Source organism: Bombyx mandarina, chromosome 11 (assembly GCF_030267445.1).
Source record: "Bombyx mandarina strain Sakado chromosome 11, ASM3026744v2".
Taxonomy (NCBI): domain Eukaryota; kingdom Metazoa; phylum Arthropoda; class Insecta; order Lepidoptera; family Bombycidae; genus Bombyx; species Bombyx mandarina.
This window is the reverse complement of record NC_143218.1, coordinates 4679206-4702077: the sequence shown is the minus strand read 5'-3', so window position 1 is coordinate 4702077 and position 22872 is coordinate 4679206. Positions and strand designations below refer to the sequence as shown.

At 39.7% G+C, this 22872-nt stretch overlaps 1 protein-coding gene across 1 annotated transcript; it reads right to left on the bottom strand.

Moving 5' to 3' along the window:
* Positions 1 to 29: 29 nt before the first annotated feature.
* LOC149501949 (transmembrane protein 26) lies at positions 30 to 22872 on the bottom strand. The gene is made up of 9 exons (XM_089731455.1): positions 22610 to 22872; positions 17977 to 18094; positions 16750 to 16909; positions 15478 to 15655; positions 13017 to 13173; positions 12285 to 12424; positions 11346 to 11447; positions 4934 to 5029; positions 30 to 2400 (listed from the first exon to the last, which is right to left on the bottom strand). The coding sequence occupies exons 1-9, from the start codon at positions 22807 to 22809 to the stop codon at positions 2319 to 2321; spliced, it is 1233 nt and encodes a 410-aa protein (XP_089587581.1). The 5' UTR covers positions 22810 to 22872; the 3' UTR covers positions 30 to 2318.

The window sequence follows — 22872 nt, the reverse complement described above, 5'->3', positions numbered from 1 at the left end:
GAAAAACACATTTTCATTAATCCTTTTATTAAAAATCTACAATAGTATCGACACAAATTGATTTCATTTCACTTGTCTTATACAAACATAACATTTTTTGACTTAACCTATAACATTGCGAGGGAGAAGTTCGTGTTTACATTCCTGCTGTCATCGGCGAATATCGAAAAAACACAAAACAATAAACATATCGCTTTATTCTTTATATTCGCTGGCTACCTTAGTCCGACTTCAATACTTCGATCGGATCTTATTTTGTGAAACTTGTCGTACTGGTCATTTGCTATCTGGAAGTTTTTTGATTTTATTCTTTGAAACCGTGAATTCGGAACAAAAATGGACACATCGCAACTTGGGTGATCGCGATAGGGCTATTAGTTGCGCGCGTGCGAGAGAGAGACAACTAGATATTGCGTCATTTTTCTATTAACAAAAAAAACATGGTCACAATAGTGGCGCGCTGACAAAAAAATTGTATCACTTTAACTCACTGTTTTATCGATTGATTTAAGGCAGGGGTTCCCAAACTTATTTTGCCTACTGCCCACTTTGAAAATAAATAATTTTTTAGCGCCCCCATTTTTTCACCTACTTGAAAACCACTATAGCGACAGCTCAGTCGGTGTCTAAGAGTCCTCCTAGACGAAATTACAAATTGCCTGCCAAACCTCTACACAACGCTCCCTTTTTTTCTGGGTGTCTTACCGCCCCCCTTTAGGAATGCAGTGCCCACAAGGGGGCGTTATCGCCCACTTTGGGAAAGGCTGATTTAATAAAATCATCGTTTTTATTCAAATTATACACTAGATCTAACGAATTCTCACAAATACAAGTTACTTAACTTATTATTAATTCATAAGGAATAATAATATGTACAAGTGTCTGTCTGCTATACGATCGAAATTCGCCCTTGATTATTGTAACTGCAAGATTCATTTTCACTTGTGGTTTCGAAAGAAATCTAATTTTTTTGATTTTGTTTTAGTGATAACACTAAATCTCTAAAAATACGACAAAAAGGCACTAAGTGTTTTACCATTGCTTATCTTTAAATACGTAAAAAAAATTAGTTTTACAAAGGTTTTTTTTAGACAGTTCATTCACCTGTCGTTCAATCAAGAGAAATAATTCAATCTTACACAATATAATATGTAATAATATTGTTTAAAATATTAATTTAAATAGACATATTAAGGACTTTAAATGTTGTTTTCACAAAATTTATATTACAAGTCAGCGAATATTTTGTTAGATGAATTTATTATAGTTTTAAATTTTATATCTATACAAATAAATAAAATTGGAATACCTGTTTGTAATAATAAAATAACCACTTTTTATTAAATGCGAAGTATGCATACCTACAACACACAGTACTTCAACCAAAATATTTTTATTTTTATTTTTGTCTGTCTGTTTGTTCTGGCTGGACAGATTTTGACGAGACCTTCACTGATAGGTACCTGATTATATAAGGAGTAACTTAAGCTACGTTTTTTAGACTAGCTTCGCCCCGCGGTATCACCCGCGGTACGACAATAAGCGCGGGTAGCATCGCGGGACTCGGCTATCAATAATAAAATTTAATGTTCCCGAAGCGAAGCAAGGGCTGATTGCTAATTGTTATTACGTTCGTACTTTATATTACAGAAAATGCAGATAACTCTCATTGTCTTGAGTATTTGATATCATTATTTTTAAAAGAGAAAGTGTATGTATTATGTTCGCCTAAGATTATCTTACATAGTTAGCTTTCTGATTCTTCTAATGGCTTTTATAGTTTTAATATAAAATAGCCTTTTTTTGGCAGGCGTAACTAATTTAGAACCGCCATTTTTAATTTCATTTTTCCTATACAAATAAGGTTACCTCTAGATAAAATACAATAAATCCAGAGACAATTACGATAGTGCACCGAATTGATTTTTAGACGAATCGATATACTCAGTTTTCGTTCTTAAAAAAAAAGCAATTAGATTCGTCGTCAAACATTTTCCACTCCTAACGAACACCGATCAGTATGACACACAATGCATCGACATACCATAGACAATTTCGACCATAGACAATAATTTCTCTCTCGAAAATGCGAAAGGCAAGATACGTCATGAACATTATGACGAAGGGATTCAACTCGAGCTGTCACTGTCACTGTCAGTCTCACGTTTCTTCCGGTTCCGTTTGTCTTTCTGCTTATCTCTGTGCCTGGGGCTTCGTTTGGGGCTCCGCTTGGGGCTTCGCTTGGGGCTTCGTTTGGGGCTCCGTTTGGGGCTTCGCTTGGGGCTCCGTTTGGGACTATCCCGCCTTATCCTGTGATGTCATATGCCCGAATCGTCGGTGGTCTGCTGTATATTGTTCAACGACTCCTCCGATGTCTCAGACTTTTGTTTCCTTTTGCCCCTGTAATGAAATAAGTCCTTACTAACATTGTCATGTCTATGACAGCTACTGGCTAGGCATCGGTCACGGTTGGAAGCGTTACCACTGAACAGAGCAGATAATTTGCATGCGTTGCAGTGGCTTGCGTTCATGAGCGAGGTGACCGTTCACAACCTGTGTGCTTAGTGTTCTCGTCACGTTCTCGATGACGTAAAAGTTAACTCAAATTTGTATAGTTGGAACAGCGCCCCTAGTGGCAAACGTAATTGAAAAAACTCGCACTAAGCACTTTTGAAGAGATTTAACGAGGATCCAACAGTTTTTCGTCATGGCTGTGCCCTTGAACTTCCAGATATTAATGACCGAACCAACGGGTGAAACATGAACACATCTATTGTTAATTTATCTACAGACCAACACTAGCTCCAAATTAACATACGATATATATCTTTTAGATAATTACGACGATACAAAAAGATTCCATGAGTCGTTTGAATCACAGTTCGTTCGTAGATTTTGGTCGAATTTCAATTACAGGACCCGACAATAAATACTGCACATCGTTCTTCGAAAAGAGACTATCGGATAACATCGGCTAACATCGGCTTCGTGAATCGCTCTCTTCGTATTAGTAAAGCGTGTTCTAATGCGAAAGATTACTAGATGGAACTGCGGGCGAATGCGGCGCTGACTACAGGTCTTTCCAGTTTAGATATATAATGAATTATTTTCTGATTATCTTCCAAATCGATGGACCATAAAGGAAAGTTTAGCCAGTAAAATTATAATACAAATTGAGTTGCTCTGTAAAGAGAAACAACATTTATAGCTATTGGTTCACCAGTTCTTGTGTTTCAATATTCAAAATACTATTTATGTGTCACCTGTATAACTTATTATATCTTCTTTTAGATTTATGTCATAAATCATATAGGGATTTTTATTTATTGCTTAGTTGGGCGGACGAGCTCACAGTCCACCTGGTGTTAAGTGGTTACTGGAGCCCATAGACATCTACAACGTAAATACGCCACCCACCTTGAGACATAAGTCCTAAGATTTCAGTATAGTTACAATGGCTGCCCCGTCCTTCAAACTGAAACGCATTTCGGCTTCACGGTAGAAATAGACGGGGTGGTGCTGACTCACAAGAGGTCCTACCACCAGTAATTACGCAGATTATTATTTTGCGGGTTTTGATTTTTTTTATGATTTACGATGTTATTCCTTCACCGTGGAAGTCAATCGTGAACATTTGTTAAATCCGTATTTCATTACAAAATTTGGTACCCGCCCGCGGGATTCGAACACCGTTGCATCGCTAGATACGAATGCACCGAACGTCTTATCCTTTAGGCCACGACGACTACACATATATAGTTTTTTGTATTTAAATTATTGAAATGAAATATCAAAGAGACACGTCCGATGGGTTTGCTTGGTCAGTTTTTTTCAAAATCGTGGTTACTCTTTTTGAAAACTATGGAAGGTAGAAGTAAAGAATGTCTTGTACAAGGGAGAAGTTGATAAAGTGTCCAAGCTGTAGCGCTAGTGTTGCAAGTGGAAATGACATGAATATAGCAGTTTTATACAGGGTGAAGTCTTGCTGTATTGAAAAATTACTAGAGGTCCCGCAGTAGTCGAAATTCGACTATAATTAATTGAAATTGTAAGTTTGTACACTATTATGATTGTATTTTATACTTCTGTAATCACAAATTTCGCCAAGACTACACTATAAAAAACATTAACAAAGACAAACAATATTTAATCTCAATTTGACAACAGACGTCGAGAACAAAAGTTTGACAATAAATAAATAGTATGCATGATGTGTGCGTTAAATACATGGTATGTAGTGTGTGTAATGTTTTCTTTATTGATTTAACGTATCTTTTATGCATTATTTTAAGAAAAATATTAGCATTGTGCACTTCTTCTCTATATTCTCTATGAGTGTGGAAAATTTCATACTCCTCCGTCCACGCAATTTTCGTAAAAAGGGATACAAAGTTTTTGCTTCACGTATTAATATATAGAAGATATATTCTTCGCGACTTGTGTACTTAATAAATATATTATAATGTTCAAAATGTCAACTATTTATTTCTATTACTATTCACGTAAGAAGTGTTTCTTTCCTTATTAATTTAGTATCCTAATGGCAGTTTATGGCGTTGTTATTAAAATCCTTCCACTTGCTACTGTGGCGCCACTTTAATTGGCTCCTTTCCAGCGGACACTTTATAAAACACTGAGATGGTCATCTTACTTCTACCCTCCATGATATAGACTATCACACTTCACTTCACTCCAGCCCACTTTATTTAAAACTGCCATACTCTACTGCGATACACTAGCGCTATTTCGGTGAGTCTTCCAACAATAACTCGATGTTTACAGGCGGACATTTCAACTTATCCCCTATACAAGATGGCGCTCCTTGCATCTACCCTCCATATTTACGACGAGAACGTTCGATGGCATTAAAATTTGTAGTAAATGCCTTTGAATTCGCCGCCAAACATACCAAAGGCACGTGGCTTACACTCACCCCTTTTTCTTTTCATTTTCTGTTGTTATCTGATCACTGAAGAGCTTCGTGAGTTCCAGTTCCTTTATCTCATCCGAATTGGTCAGTATAATGGCCCTGAAATTAAGATTAAATAAGATTAAGATTGATTCGGTGGCGCAGTAAAGTCCACCGAGTTTTTCGCCGGATCTCCTCAGTGCGTTTCCGATCCGGCGGTAGATTCTGCGAAGCACGGCTCTTGCTAGGGCTAGTGTTAGCAACGTCTACAGGTTTGAGCCCCGTGAGCTTACCTACTTATTAGGGTAACGCTGAAATGGCCTCTCAAGACCATCAGCTTAGGTAGAACAAAAAAATTCCGCATTACTCAACGCGCCTAACTGTGGTGCCGGGGATCGTGGATTTGATTCCCGCATCAAACATTCGTGTGATGAGCAGGTTTGTTTGCTCTTCGTCTGGATGTTTATTATCTATATATGTATATATTTAAACGTATATAAGTATTTAAGTCAGTCTCTGGTACCCATAACGCAGGGAATTCTAAATTGGGCCCGGATGAGCGTGCGTGATTTGATAACGTTAATTTTGTTCAAAATTATTTAGTAAATTACATTATGCACTAAGAATAAACAATATGTGGGAATAACCGAAATTATACTGCTTATATATATATACGTAATTCAATTATACTGTTTAAAATAATAATTTACAAAAGAGATTAAATGCTTTAAATGTTGTATTCTTATTAAAAAACAATACACTTAAAAAAACACAACTAATTTTTTTTTTTGTTTATCTATATATTAACTAGCTGACCCGGCAGACTTCGTAGTGCCTCAATCGATAAATAAAAGACCTAAACTTTTGTTTAGGATAAACTTAAAACAAACAAAAGGAATCCGTCCGACGAGGGACACATCAAAGGAAAAACAAAATTGTTATTTTTATTTAATTCCGAATATTTTTATATTTATCTAACCTTTTAAACCTTCTCTGGACTTCAACAAATAATTCAAGACCAAAATTAGCCAAATCGGTCAAGCCGTTTTCATGTTATGTCGTGACAACGGAAAACGGGTTTCATTTTTATATATATAGATATGTGAAGCAAAAACTTTGTACCCCTTTTAACGAAAATTGCGCTCACGGAGGAGTATGAAATTTCCCACGCTTAAAGTTTATATAGAGAAATACTATAGAATGCTAATATTCTTTTAAAATTATGAATAAAAATATATTAAATCAATAAGAAAAACATCACACACACTACCATGTATTCGACACACACACATATAATATATTCTCTTTTGTTTATTGATAGTCTGTGGTCATATTGAGAGCAGAATAATATTATTTGTCTATAGTACTGAGCCTTGGCGAAATTTGTGATTATAGAAGTATAATGACAATAGTGTAGTGACAATATAACCTTAATAATGTTCAAACTTATAATTTAAATTAATTATGGGCGAATTTCGACTACTAGGCGACCACTAGTACTCTGAAATTCTCCATATATATAGATAATAAACACCCAGACAAAGACCAAACAAAACTGGTCATCACACGAATGTTTGCCCGATGTGGGAATAAAACCCACGACCCTCGGCGCGACAGTCAGAAGCGCTAATTACTGCCCCACGCAGACAGTCCATTTTATATATACCTATAAAGTATTTTTACAAAGACAAGTCGGAGAATGAAAACACAGTGCAATATAGTCTGGTCATTCGTAACCATTACCGTGGGCCATTTGGCCGCTCCCAGCGAGGGAGGACCCTGGTTGTGGACCGTAAAGTCGATATCGATAATAATTCCTCAACGACTCAAACGCAGAACGAGGTCTGATACGCCTCGTCCACGTCTTCCTCGCGGTGTGGCGGTAGCCATCATACAACGCAAGATATTTGACAGATCTGACTGGTGGTAGGACCTCTTGTGAGTCCGCACGGGTAGGTATACCACCACCCCACCTATTTCTGCCGTGAAGCAGTAATGCGTTTCGGTTTGAAGGGTGTGGCAGCCGTCGTAACAATACTGAGACCTTAGAACTTATATCTCAAGGTGTGTGGCGCATTTACGTTGTAGATGTCTATGGGTTCCAGTAACCACTTAACAACAGGTGGGCTGTGAGCTTGTCCACATACATAGGCAATAAAAAAAAAAGATGCCTGAATCTCGCTTACGACGTTTTCAAGACAGGCTTGCATATATACAAGTTCCGAACAACAACATTCGGACCGTCGGTCTAGCGAGCAATATCACCCGTTCAGTGGAAGATCTTCCTTTCGTCGTCTATACCTACAACTGGCTACCCCGACGTGACGCGGTGGGCTAAGAAAAGACTTCTCTGTCTTTTTACGAAGCACTTTTTACGAAGCACTTTTTACGAAGCTCATTTGAAATTTTTTTTTATTGCTTTGTTGGGTGGACGAGCTCACAGCCCACCTGGTGTTAAGTGGTAACTGGAGCCCATAGACATCTACAACGTAAATGCGCCACCCACCTTGAGATATAAGTTCTAAGGTCTCAAGTATAGTTACAACGGCTACCCCACCCTTCAAACCGAAACGCATTACTGCTTCACGGCAGAAATAGGCAGGGTGGTGGTACCTACCCGCGCGGACTCACAAGAGGTCCTACCACCAGTAAGAGGTCCTACCACCAGTAATAGAGCGGTCGCGGTGAAAATAATCTCTGGAAATTAATTGAGCGTCCGCAAGGGCGGTGGAAGTGAGGTTCAGCCTGAAAGGCGATTGCCAGAAGGCAATAATTTGATTTAATCCCCAGAACTCTTAATATTCATTGGTTTTTTCCTACTTATTCACTGGTAGCTTAAGAGGTTTTTCCAACTACACGCGGACAGGTAGGTGAGTGCGCGGGCTCAACCTGAGAGACTTTTGATAACACTAACCCTAGCAAGAGCAGGCAGTGCTTCGCAGAATCTTTATAGATTTAGTTAGTGTATTATTAATGCGTAATTAAAAAGATATATTATCATCCTGCAATCCTTCTCTATAAGTGTGGGAAATTTTATACTCCTCCGTCCGCGCAATTTTCGTAAAAAATGGTCCGAATGTTTTTGCTTCACGTATTTATACATATATAGATACCGTTCTGATGAATATGCACCTATCGTTTTGTTGTTACATACTTTGACTGCTGCATGAGGTCCGGGGCAAATAACACTAATAAAAATTTAATATCATCTGACATTACACTGACGCGAGAATCCGTGGGACCAATCAGAATTCGTTAAAAATCGCATATGATTTATCGTTTTTACTTTTCATCGACATCGTCACATCCCTATCGGCAGTGATTCCAACCCCTTTCGTGTCAAGGTGAGGTGGGAGCCAGCTCGATGTGACAACGCTTTCAAAATTAAGCCGGATAATCCTGATACGATAAAACGCAATAAAATAGAAAAGTTATTACTTCACTAGTACTTCAGTCAAAGTATTAGTATAAAGAGTTTAAAAGCATTTAAATTAATTGGGACAATATTATATTTGGCAATTATGTGTGCATTATTGATTAAATCGCAACCCATAGACACAGCCCACTGAGTTTCTTGCCGGATCTTCTCAGTGGGTCGCGTTTCCGATCCAGTGGTAGATTCTGCGAACCACTGCTTTTGCTAGGGCCAGTGTTCGCAAATTCTCTCAGGTTGAGCCCGTGAGCTCACCTTCCCGTCTGCGTGAACCTGGAATACCCTTTACCCTACCAGCGATTAGGTAAGAATATAAAGAAAACAACAGTAAAAGATCCTTATTTGCGCTCCCTTCATTTGCGTTTTCACTATTCGCGGATTAAAAGAATGCGATCCAATTCCTATATTCGCGGCTAAAGATTTTTTTATAGACGGATTTTATCGATACATCGGTACTTACATATTGATAAAAAGGATTTTAATGTGTACGGATCCAACCGAATATCCTTTTTGAGCGCGTCGTCAAATCGACTAATAATATGGCAAAATAGACCTTATTATAACTATGCCTACAGTGTCAGTGTTTGCATCTTTATTTTAGCGAGAATTTCGTGGACGGAGGACTATGAAATTTCCAATACTTAAATAGAATATAAAGTATGTAGGCAGAATGTTATTTTTTTAAATTATACATTAAAAAATCATTAAGTCAAGACCTAAAACATTACGCACACTACCATGTATTTAACACATACACACGCATATATACCCTTTTGTTTATTGTTAAAGTATGTGGTCAAATTGAGAATAGATTAATATTGTTTGACTTTAATATCATTTGTCTATAGTGTAGCCTTGGCAAAATTTGTGACAATAGACTTTGACAATAGAACCGTAATAATGTTCAAACTTATAATTTCAAATAATTATTGAATGATTTCGACTATTCGGCGACCACTAGTAAAGTTTAAATATTTCTAGACATTTAACAAAATGAATTAATATCTTTTTTTTATTTTTTTTCTATTGCCGTATAGCCAGACGAGCATACGGCCCACCTGATGGTGAGTGATTACCGTCAAATGGACTTCAGCAATGCCAGGGGCAGAGCCAAGCCGCTGCCTACCGTTTATATCTCCACAAGTTACCTAAATTCCTTGTTACCTTGCTACCCTTTCACCCCACGCGATAAGGGCAGGTTGGTTCACTGCGTGATGTCATCGCGCCAATATAATTCGCTTTTAGCGGCAAACATCGTTATCGAAAGCAAATTAAAAACTTCAATCTCCGCCCGCGGATTCTTTAAGCGATTTCTCAGAATGACTAAAGCGCTTCCATCCTGTTTTTGAGTTTACTAGTGGTCCCACAGCACTATAATTAATTGAAATTATAAGTTTGAACAATATTATGGTTCTATTGTCAAACACTAATAAAATAGGTTTGGGAAAAAGTATTTTCACATTATAGTATGTATGAACTTGTAATAAAATCTCTTTGGCTATACTATTTGTATCTGGCTGGTTTTGGTATCATTAAAAGTTTAAATTTTAAAGAAAATAATTATAAGTTCAAGTTAGAAAAATGTGTGATTTTTATTTATTTTTCGTACTATCAAGATGAGTGAATCTAGTGAATAAATTCGATACATTTTAAAATTTTACTACAAAAAAGGTAAAAAGGCAACGCAAGCCGCGAAAAAAATTTGCGATGCTTATGGACCTAAGGCAGCGTCTGTGAGAGTAGCACGGCTTAAAGGTTTTCAATCCGGAAATTTTGATGTCAAAGATGCAATTTTTCTAATGGAATACGTACTCAACAAATGTTCACGATTGACTTCCACGGTGAAGGAATAACATCGTGTAATAAAAATCAAACCCGCAAAAGGTGGGTGGCGCATTTACGTCGAAGATGTCTATGAGTTCCAGTAACCACCTAACACCAGTTGGGCTGTGAGGTCGTCCACCCGTCTAAGCAATAAAAAAACCTTACTCTGGTCGCCATTTTGAAAAAAATGGTTTTTTTTTTTTTTTTTTATTGCGTAGATGGGTTGACGAGCTCACAGCCCACCTGATGTTAAGTGGTTACTGGAGCCCATAGACATCCACAACGTAACTGCGCCACCCACCTTGAGATATAAGTTCTAAGGTCTAACGTGTAGTTACAACGGCGGTTCACAAAAAAGCTCAATGTTTGGGTACCTCACGACCTCACTGAAAAAAACCTAATGAACCGTGTACTCATTTGTGATTCTTTATTACGACGTTATGATAGCGAACCATTTTTTAAGAAGCTGATAACTGATGATGAAAAGTGGATCATGTATGACAAGAACGTGCGAAAAAGGTCGTGGTCAAAGGCCGGTCAGGCTTCACAGACTGTGGCGAAACCCGGGTTAACTCGCAACAGGGTGATGCTGTGTGTGTGATGGGATTGGAAGGGCATTATTCATTATGAGCTCTTACCACCAGGCAGGACCATCGATTCTGAAATCTACTGCGAACAACTAATGAGATTAAAGCAAGAAGTTGAGAGAAAGCGGCCGGAATTAATTAACAGAAGGGGTGTGATTTTTCATCATGATAACGCTAGACCTCACACATCTTTAGCCACTCAGCCAAAATTAAGAGAGCTTGGCTTGGAGGTGTTAATGCGTCCGCCGTATAGTCCTGACCTTGTACCTTCAGATTTCCACCTGTTTCGGTCTCTTCAGAATTCTTTAGGCAGTGTCAGATTAAAATCACGAGAGGACTATTAAAACCAATTCTCGCGGTATTTTGATCAGAAGCCCTAAAATTTCTATAGAAATAGGATCATGTCCCTACCTACAAGATGGCAAAAAGTTATCGAACAAAATGGTACCTACATATTTTAGTTAAAGGTAAATAAACTATATTAAAAAATGTTGTGAATTTTCTTAAAATATGCGAAGAATCTTTTTCAACCTATTAAATAAATAAATAAATAAGAGCAGCAACAACACAAGTACCACAAGGCACCACTCACCTGATTCTGCCGGAGTCGATCTTGTCGTGTCTTCGGTCGCTGATGACGGATATAGACGTGCCAGCCTCGTGCTTCGTCTTCTGCTTCTTGGACTTGTGCTTGCTGGAAGGCATACGTCATTAGTATGGAGACGTTTTTAAGACCTATCTATCGCGTGATCAAGAGCTAGGCGTCTCCATAAGACTCTCCACCACTTGCCTGTGTAAGGATTTTCAAGTTGCGAGGTAAAAGGGTGAGAATCTCTAAAAACTACTCATCACCGGTAAAGTGGAAGGTCAAGAGATCAAGGGGCGTAGTCCCAGGCGCTGACCCGATTAAGACGACATTGGACTCCAGTATCAATGTCGCTATCCACTGCGCAGAGGATAGGAAGGAATCGAGAAGCATGGTCCAAACAAAAGTGCTCCGTAAAGGTCACGACCCTCAGCACTGAGGAATACGACGCAAGGTGGAGGAGGAGGATCCCGAGATCGTACGCGCCAAATGGTCTGGCTTGGAGACTGCTACATATTGCAGCTGAGACAATGGTATAGTCAGATGAGTTGACAGTACGCGATAATCTAGTAACATCGAGAACACTCGAGGAATACAACGCCATCTATTGTCAGATAGCGATAGCGGAAACACACAATACTAGACTTTTGTGTAATATGATGATACTAGGGATTTCGTCTCGATTATAAAAGCGTTGCAGAGATGGTACGCAGTCAGTAATCGGAACTACTCTAAGCGAAACAGCGAACGGATCATCTGAAGCGAAGCGGAAGAAGGAAATTGAGAATTTTAAAGTGTTTGTGAAGCGTTTTAAGTGTTCCAAGTGCTAATACAGTGTTAACTTGTACTACGGTAGATTTTTTATTTATCCCGTACCCCAGCGCGTAACAATTGTAAAGAAAACTCTTGAATTTTCGTCGACACCCAGGGTCTCTCAGTACTCACCTTCTTCCGCCTCCCTTCGGCTTCCTCTCCCGGCTCTTGTGATGCTGCCTCCCCGACTTCCTGTACACGGAGCCGCCATTGTTGTCGTCAACAATCTCCAAATGCAACACGTATAGCCTGTACATCTGCAGTAAGATGACCTGGTGGAAATCAGTGAAGGGCAATTCATCGGACGGCGTCGAAAAATAAAAAGCGACACATTTTAGTTTCACCCTTTGAGCGCGAAACGTCGATAGATCGACGATTAATAAAGTATAAAGTGCGGAATTTCGATTATAAGTATTAGGTATCGGTATACCTTAGAATTAGACCCTAGAACTCATATCTCAAGGTGGGTGGCGCATTTACGTTGTAGATGTCTATGGGATCCAGTAACCACTTAACACCAGATGGGCTGTGAGCTCGTCCACACATCTAAGCAATAAAAATATTTTTTTTTTTTTGTTTATAGTGTAGTCTTGGCGAAATCTGTGATAATAGAAGTATAATAGTCTTTGACAATAGAACTATAATAATGTTCATACTTATAGTTTCACTAATTAATTATAGTCGAATTTTGACTACTGGAGGAGCACTAGTGTCTAATAAATTAATTTTTTTTAATCGCCATTATAAGTGGCATACGGCCCATCTGACGGTGAGTCATTACCGTCGGTGCATAAAAAAAAAACAACCACTTTTCAAATGTATTCAGCTGAGGGTAACTTGAAGGCGTCTACAGAGATCACTTACCAACGTGTTCTTGCAGGTGAAGAATATATTCATGTAGTTGATTATTTTGTAGTAGCATATTATGAGGAGTCTGAAGACCAGGAAGGGCGCGTCCTGGAGAGCTATGTTCATCATGATGGCGCACACCTCGATCGTGCAGCAACAAGCGCGGCTGTTCCTAAGCGGAGTACGATTGATAGTGCAATCCTACATCAAATTATCGTTTATAGAGGGTAGAAGTAAGGAGCACGGGTAGGTACCACCCGCCGTGAAGCAATAATGCGTTTCGATTTGAAGGGTGGAGCAGCCCTTGTAACTATACTGAACCTACCATAGAACTTATATCTCAAAGTGAGTGGCAGCATTTACGTTGTAGATGTTTATTATGGGCTTTAACACCAGGTGGGCTGTGAGCCCGCCCACACATCTAAGCAACAAAAAAATAAAAATACTCACCGAAATAGCGCTAGAGTAAGAAGTGGAAATGTAATGAATACAGCAGTTTTAAATAAAGTGAAGTAGTGTGGCAGTTTATGGCGCTGTTTTTAAAATCTCTCCACTTGCTACTGTGGCGCCACTTTACTTGGATCCCTTTGAAATGGTGCTTCTTATTCTTACCCTCCATAATCGTTTAAAAAAATATTGGTTGTCTGTAAAGTCGGCTTACGGACGATAGTTTTACGTGATAACTTCAGTGGCGGAACTATTCGAACTGCTAGCTCTGACGTCACGCGAGAAGAGAGATAAATGTGTCACAAGCCAACGCTTGGGCCGATCATGCCTCTCTATCGCTTGTTCCGCGCTCTCGCTCGCACGCTCATGCTCGGGTGGAACGTGACACTTTTTCGTGCGTGCAGCCGGTATTCATCGATTTACGAGTATAAGACGGTATCACATCAAAATATTACTTTTTTACACTGTACTTGTAGATATGTACTATTTGTAAATCCGGAATTAATTTTAATTAATAACTATAATGAAACTCCGAGCATTCTCTGGTCTTGTTACACGAGCAATTTGTTGTCTTGTAGAAAATTAATAAATTATGACATTTGATTAACTACAATAAATATATTATTCATCTTTTCCTATTATCGGTTTGAGTAACAAACGCTACAACAGTAAAATACATTTTTGTAGCTTTGATACTAGGGACTATAGTTACAGGGGTTAGATATCTAGGAAAAATATGTCGGCCAATGCCTGCATCGCGCTAACGACATTTACAAGATCGATCAACATTTAAACAATATTTCAAATGACGGTTCGCCAATCAATGACGCAAAGTGCGTAAATAAGCTGTGTAAAAAGCATATTATGTTAAAAAATAGACAAAAGCGGACGCCAATAATGAAACTGTATATTTAAAAAACTTGTTAGGCGCTTAACAAGGCAAAGTAAAAACCCATATTCGTGTGTAATGTAAATGATACAAGTTGAACGTATGATCTGTGATTAGCAAGCACGCTTTCACCCCAAATGACGTCACACGTAATGTAGACGCGGTCAGATATGCTTAGTGTAGTTTATTGCGGTAGTTGAGCTTCAGTGAGCTTCCGTGATCCTTGCGACTAGCCAGTGCTCCGTGCTGTCGTGTGCGTGCAGCCTGCCAGTCTTCGTTTTACCGGGACACTAAGTTCTGGTGCCCAGGATGCGATTTGGAGTGCGAAGTTTTCTTTTGAATCGCATCAAAAAACCAACAGAATTAAGTACAACACGAATTACTTTCGATTATATAATTTCTGTTTCCGTACAGTACCCGACAATAAATACCGCACATCGACTTTTGGAAAGAGATCGGCTAACATCGGCTTCGTAGTAGCGCGTTATAATACGAAAGATTTTTACTAGATAGCACTGCGGGAGAATGTCGCGCTGACTACAGGTCTTTCCAGCTTTCATATTTATATATATTATAATAATATATGATTGATAAACGTCACACAGGTAAGTAGACTCTAACATATGGTAGTTTAAATAGATATTTGGCTGATAGCTCGGTAGGCGCATTTAAAATAGATCCTGCGAAGTAAACTTATCATCGCGCGCGCGGAGACCCGTGCCTAGCAGTGGCATGAAATCTAGTCTAAGAATTCATAGCCGTAATCCAGTTTGGGCATAACAACAGACAGACAGCCCGGTCGTCTGTCCTCCCTGTAAATTAACCCACAGACACAGCCCACTGAGTTTCCCGCCGGATCTTCTCAGTGGGTCGCGTTTCCGATCCGGTGATAGATTCTGCGAAGCACTGCTCTTGCTAGGGCCAGTGTTAGCAACACTCCCGGTTTGAGCGCCGTGAGCTCACCTACTAGCTCGGTGAATCTAGAACAACCTCTCGAGGTATTCTAGTAGAAATAGATAGGAAAAAAAAACTGCCAGATTTCTGCGCGAAATTAACTCGCCAAAGCGCTTCAGATGTGGTACATTGTGATGGTGGTATATTAAATGATGCGTGCGTGGCGTATGCGTGCGTAATACGTACATGTCGGACCTATTGCCTGCTCCGCGTGACTTCCTGGACTTTGTGGCGGTTAGGACGACGGTGAACTGCACCAGGGACCACGACCAAATGCCAAGGGTGAGCAGAACGAGGAGTTTCTCGGAGGCCACCTTCTCGTCTTTGAAGGAGTCGAAAAACTCTATGATGTCCGCAGCCGTGCCTGATTTAAGACGAAACAGCGTTATATCCAGAGATTAAACACAATCGAATTATTGGGAGATTCATCTTGATGTTACAATATCTGTTATATTACCCACTGTATCATTGACGTTACAAATTAAATCCACTTTTGTATCTTTTGTGCGCACTATTTACTATCGAGAAACTTATTATTCAGGGTAGATTCAATGGTAAAAGACCTCGTGGACGAAGCCCCATACACTGGACTGATTAAATGAAGAACCTTACCAAAACCCCACTTAACTTTTTTTTATTGCTTAGATGGTTGAACGAGCTCACAGCCCACCTGGTGCTAAGTTATTACTGGAGCTCATAGACATCTACAACGTAAATGCGCTACCCACCTTGAGATATAAGTTCTAAGATCTCAAGTATAGTTACAACGGCCGCCCCGCCCTTCAAACCGGAACGCATTTGTGCAGGACGAAATAGGATTTTATCAAACAAATAGAAATAATATAGTTAATAAGTAATTATGTAACAAAAATGTATAATCTTAAATTATTTAATATGCAATATGTTAGTGTATCAGATCAGAGAATGTGAATAGACCAATAGGAACGATTTGTGGAGCGCTTTCACTACGGTAACATACAGATCAAGGGACCCCCGAAAGTGGCGCGTCGATAGCGCGTCGCGAGATGGGGTACTGAAATAAATATAAAAGGATGGCCATTTACAGGCAAAACACAGTTCTCAGCAGATAATCAAGACAGAAACAGTTCTCAGAAGCTCTCCGACAAAGAAACATCAGCAAGACAGAAACAGTTACCAGCAGTTCTCCAATAGTACAGTTATCAGAAAACCACCAGTGAATCAGCTACCAGTGAACCAGACAGTTACCTGTGAAACCTCGCTACAGAAGCCGAAACCCATCGAAAGAAACAGCCGTCTTCTACCAGCGCACAAACAGACAGCAGAAAATATTATTACACGACTCGGAAACAGCCATACAGACCGGGTCGTGTACAGCATTACTGCTTCACGGCAGAAATAGGCAGGGTGGTGATACCTACCCGCGCGGACTCACAAGAGGTCCTACCACCAGTAAAAATACATAATCAGGTCACGTACCTATGTAGACCAGAAGCAGTTGACTTAGCTGGTCCCTGGTCAGGTCGCCCTTAGGCAGCAGCCACCTCCCGACAATGAGGGTCAACATCAGAAACTGCTCGATGACAGTGACCCACATGTCCGTTGATATCTTTTTACCCCCCGGAATGGGGAATTCCGTCTAAAAAGATAAACTAGTAAAATTTTCCATTTTGTGGTGTTATTAACACCGGAATTTCGACGTGAGAGGATCAAACATAGGAACAGTCTGCACGACTATTATCAAGTAATTCTAGATACTAGCGGTCGCCCAATAGTCGAAATTCGACCAAAATTATTAATTTAAATTATAAGTTTGAACATTATTATGGTTCTATTGTTCTATCATCACAGATTTCGCCAAGGCTACATGACTAATATGAAAGACAAACATATTGTTACGCCGGTTTTATTTATGTATCAATCGTAGCTTGCTAGCCATGTTTTTTTGGTTTTATTTGTGTATCAATAGCATGTTCAGTAGGTCTGAGAATCGGCTACTATCCATTTTTCATACCCCTAAGTGATAAGGATTGTCCACCCCAAACATTTTTTTTTTGATAATTTTTTTTTGTTTTAACGAGGTATTATGTCATTGAATCAGGTTTTTGAGAATTTTATATATTAGACTAGAATTTCCCTAGAAATCTTATTTAAGGCAACACAACGTTTGCCGGGTCAGCTAGTATATTATATTATGCAGATTGTTATGACTGTCAGTATTTGAACCATATAGTTCACTTGCGGACTAACTAAATAAATATAACGGTAGAACTCGTAAGTAATGCTTATAAATAATATTATAATGTTAGTTGAGAAGGCCTTTGTTTCTTTGCTTTTTCTCTATGTACTTACTACCTATTTGTAATTGTAATTGTAAATTCCACCATTTGTTACAGCTTCGTGGATGGTGTTCTTACGTGTGGCTTCCATAGCCATATTGGAGCGGATGAAAGACGCGCTTTTAAATTATTAAACGGAAAACTTTGGTCGCCGTGGCGGAAGCCTTGGAATGATAATGATTTATATTTTAATATTGACTTAATTTGTATCTGAATGTATGAATTATTAATATCTGATAAATACTTCGATCAACAATAGTAACTATTGTTGATCGAAGGATAAATAAATGAATTATTATTATTATTACAATGTAAAAATTAGACATTTTGCTTCAATCAATCAACTTCAAAAATACACTCCACTTGCCTCTATGAAGGTCGCGTTGATTGACTTCTTCTGGAGCCGTAGATCGACTTTGTGGAGTTCCAGCAGCCAGATTGCCGGCACCACCAGCCCCAAGTATATGAACACGGACGGACAGAACCTGGGTAAAATGGTAGAATATTAGCTCGGATTGGACTAGCAGGAGTGCGATGGTTCTATAATACAAGGATTAGTCCCTTGCATCGTGTTCTCAATGCTTGAAGATCGTGATCTTTACGGAGTTTTTTTTTTAATTGTCCACCAATGGTGAGTGGTTACCGTTGTCCATGGACTTCAGTAATGCCAGAGGCAAACCCAAAACGCTGCCTACCGTTAAGTATTCTCCACAAGCCTCCTTTGATGAAGGACATGTCATAACGCTCGGGAAACACTGTAGAGGGGAGCTCATTCCAAAGTCGGATGGTACGTGGCAAAAAAGATCTCTGGAAGCGCACTGTGGATGAACGCAGCGGCTCCAGGTAGTATGGATGAACTCTACACCGGTGGTGGGCAGTACGATGATAAAAACGAGATGATGGAATCATCTCAAGCAATTCCTCAGAGCACACATTTTTGTTTGGACTGTGCTCCTCTTCCATGTCCTCTCCGCAGTGGACAGCAACACTGATTCTGGAGTCTAATGTCGTCTTAATTCGACCAGATCAGCGCATGAGACCACGCTCCCTTGGCGTCTTCTCTTCCACTTTGCCAGTGATGAATAGTTTTTCGAGATTATCCCCCGTTTTCGTGGCCATCTAACCCTGCCCAAACTAATCAAGCCCTAACGAATATTATAATATATAATTTTTATTTTATTTTTTTATTGCATAGATGGGTGTACGATCTCACAGCCCATCTGGTGTTAAGTGGTTACTGCAGCCCATAGACATCTACAACGTAAATACGCCACCCATATAAGTTCTAAGGTCTCAGTATAGTTACAACGGCTGCCCCACCCTTCAAACCGAAACGCATTAATGCTTCACGGCAGAAATAGGCGGAGTGGTGGTACCTAACCGTGTGGACTCACAAGACGTCCTACCACCAGTAAATACGCAAATTATAATTTTGCGGGTATGATTTTTATATTTTCAAACTTATCAGATACGCACTGCTAGATGTGATTGTTGAGTTGTATCAGTTCTATAGTACAACGGCTGCCCCACCCTCCAAACTCAATTACCGCTTGGCGATTGAAATAGGTGGTGGTACCTACCCGAGCGAGCTCTAACAAGATAACAAACACGTAAGCATTTGATGATAAATTATCCTTTTTTTATTGCCACTGTAGATACACGAGCATACTTGATGGTAAGTACCTTCGTTCACGGACATCAGCAATGCCAGAGGAAATATCACATACTTCCCTTAGAACTAAAAAAACCTCGAAAAATTCAGCACGGATAGTTTCTATCTGCGCTGATGGGATCTTCACGGATATAATAAACCCATGATAACCCTTCGTCTTCTGAATACTCCTAGCACATCATGAGCACTGATTTTTTTTATGATTGAAAGATTACTGTTGGCCCGGAGGCCTTTCCAGTTTCACCAGAACACGTGGGCGAGCATGGGCTCAGTCAAGAAGGATGGGATGGGCTAACAGCTGGCCGAGCGCCTCCGAAGGAAACCTAAAAACTCAAGAGAATTTATTACCAGATCGGAATCGCGACCCGCTTAGAAGATCCGGCGAGAAACTCAGCGGGCTGATGCATGGGTTAGGTTGCAAGTCGAAATCTTTGCCAAGTTAGACTAGTGAGCATTGACATTTTACGCTCCGACTACCATTCACAAAAGCAGCTAAGGTCAAACCTTCCGAGTCGATCACAGCCCCTTCCGTTCGCAGGCGTAACATATGTTTTTATAGTAAAAACCGTGCGTGTACTGACGTGCGGACGTAACAAGCTACAGTCTCCTTCTTTGGATTGTAACTACATCGACTGAACTTCAAAAAGGTGATGAATTTAACGGCTTTTTTTAAACAATACCAAATCGATAATTCCTTGTAAGTACCAACCCCGCTTAGTCCAATTGACCGGTAATTATGGCTGACGTCGCTCGTTGACACTTTGACGTTCAGAAATTGAACAGTAGTTCATCCTTATAATCAACTAGCGACCCGCCCTCGCTTCGCTTCGGAAACATTAAAACACAAATGAAACAAAAAAAAAAAAATTAAAAAAATATTAAAAAAAGTAGCCTATGTTCATCAGGGACAATGTCGGCTTCTAATGGAAAAATAATTTTTCAAATCGGTCCAGTAGTTTCGGAGGCTATTCGAAACAAACAAACAAACAAATCTTTCCTCTTTATAATATTAGTATAGATTAAAAAAGAATATTGGTTTTCGGAAATTCGGTTTACGGACGAGAGTGATTACATCATAAAGAAACATCGAACTTTTATGAATTGAATTGAATAATTATTACTGAGTTATCATTATTTTGTTATGATACAAAAAAGAAGTTAATTGAAAATTACAATTTTTTCGATAAATTAACGCTTGGGCCGATCGTGTCTCTCTATCGTTTGTTCCGCGCTCTCGCTCGCAGGCTCAGGCTCGGGCGGAACGTGACACTTTTTCGTGCGTGCAGCCGGTATTCGTCGATTTATAAGACGTTATCACGTCCAAAACAACCGAAGTCTGAATTGCTCGCTGATTCTCAGAGGTAAATTTACATTCTGAATCGGTGATCGCGTTCCGCTGAGGAGACCCGCGAGGAAACTCAGTGATCTGTGTCTATGCGTTAATTTACCCTCAGAGCCCTTCGTCGCAAGCGACGGTTTTGGCGAGAACGGTGACCGAAAGGCTCCGTAATGACGTGTTGACAGCAGTGCTTCTCTGAATCTGATATCGGACCCGAACCGCGACAAACTGAGAAGACCCGGCGAGAAACTATTTAGTTACACACCTTAGCATCCTCATGATTGAGTTTAATTTGGCACTAAAGAATGCCAATCACAGGGCCAATGTCGAATCACCGGCGATTGTGTTTACCGCACGTCATCGTCCGAAGAATATAATGAAATTGGCTGTTTTCCTAACTAATGGCTTTTACGTTCTCGACAGACTGTAATGGAAGGACGGGGGGATGGGACGGGGGGACAGAGGGACGGGGGGGCGGAGGGAGTTCAGTAAACATTACACAGCAACTATTGCGTAAGGTGGTCTGTGATTGACGCGGATACCGAAAATCGCATTTAATGTTTCTCTCTTATTTATTTATCACACGGCACGGGGTATCGTTGTAAAAGTTGAACGTAAAACTTTTTAATATAATTTTATCAATAATTATTTACATTGTAATGCTTAGAGAGATTGGACGTGGAAGGTGGAGGAATGTTCTTAGTGACCGAATGTGGGAGAAGCAGTAGTGGTGAGATACAGGCTGGTAGTGATGATGGCCACAGACTTAACCCATTTTATCGCGGGTTCTTCTCAGAGTCTTGCGATTCCGATCCGATGGTAGATTCAGCTAAGCACTGCGCTTGCTATTGTCAGTGTTAGCAAATTCTCACCTTACCTACCCGTACTGGGCGTAGCTGGAATAGCCTCTTAGGCTACCAGCGAATAGGTAAACAAAAAGATGATGAATGCTTTCAAATAACAAATTGTCTGTTTAAGACGACTAGTGATCCCCCGGTAGTCGAAATTCGACTATAATTAATTGAAATTATAAGTTTGTACACTGTTCTGATTGTATTGTAAAAGACTATTAAATATACTTCTATAATCACAGATTTCGCCAAGACTACACTTTAGACAAATATTAATAAAGACAAACAATATTTAATCTATTCTCAATTTGATCACAGACTTTATGCATTAAGAAAAGTTTGACAATAAACAAATAGTATGCATGCGTGTGTGTGTCAAATACATGGTATGCATTTTTTTTTTTAATATTAGCATTCTGCACTCCTTCTCTATATTCTCTATGAGTGTGAGAAATTTCATACTCCTCCGTCCGGGCACTTTTCGTAAAATGGGATACAAAGTTTTTGCTTCACGTATTAATATAAGTAAGAGATAGAGAGAATGAATAGGTAAGACGCCCGGTGCGTTCGTATCGAGCGACCGGACTGTGCCGAGGTTGAAATCCCTCAGGCGGGTACCAATTGTTCTAATGAAATACGTACTTAACAAATATTCACGATTGACTACCACGGTGAAGGAATAACATCGTGTAATCCGTCGTCAAATCCGTCAAAATTATAATTTGCTTAATTACTGGTGGTAGGACTTCTTGTGAGTCCGCACGGGTAGGTAGGTACCTACCACCACCCCGCCTATTTCTGCCGTTAAGCAGTAATGCGTTTCGGTTTGAAGGGCGGGGCAGCCGTTGTAACTATACTGAGACTTTAGAACTTATATCTCAAAGTGAGTGGCGCATTTACGTTGTAAATGTCTATGGGCTCCAGTAATCACTTAACCAGGTAGGCCGTGAGCTCGTCCACTCATTTAAGCAACAAAAAAAAATATCCATCTGTTCCTTGGTCGGTCTCTTCTTCTTTTCTTCATTGGTCCTCATATATTATAAGCTACGAAAGGAAATTTTCGCCAATGTACAAATCAAATTGGCCAATAACCGTGTCAATAATTCGAATTGGACAGTGACCACAGCGCATCACTCACCATTTCCACTCCTGGTTTTCCTTTATCGTCAGTGTGAAGACTCCCTCGAAGATCAGGAGCAGGATTGGCGCGGCCAAATACCAGTACAGACTCCCTTTGAATAGCGTCACCTGCCATATGGCCATGATGCCGTGACAGGCGAATACTAGTCTGGTAATCACCGCTTTGATGGTAGCCAATACTTTTGTCACATTCGCCATTTTCACTTATGGTATATATACGGATTTATTTATTTATAAAAAACCTACACGTAACTTTCTTGA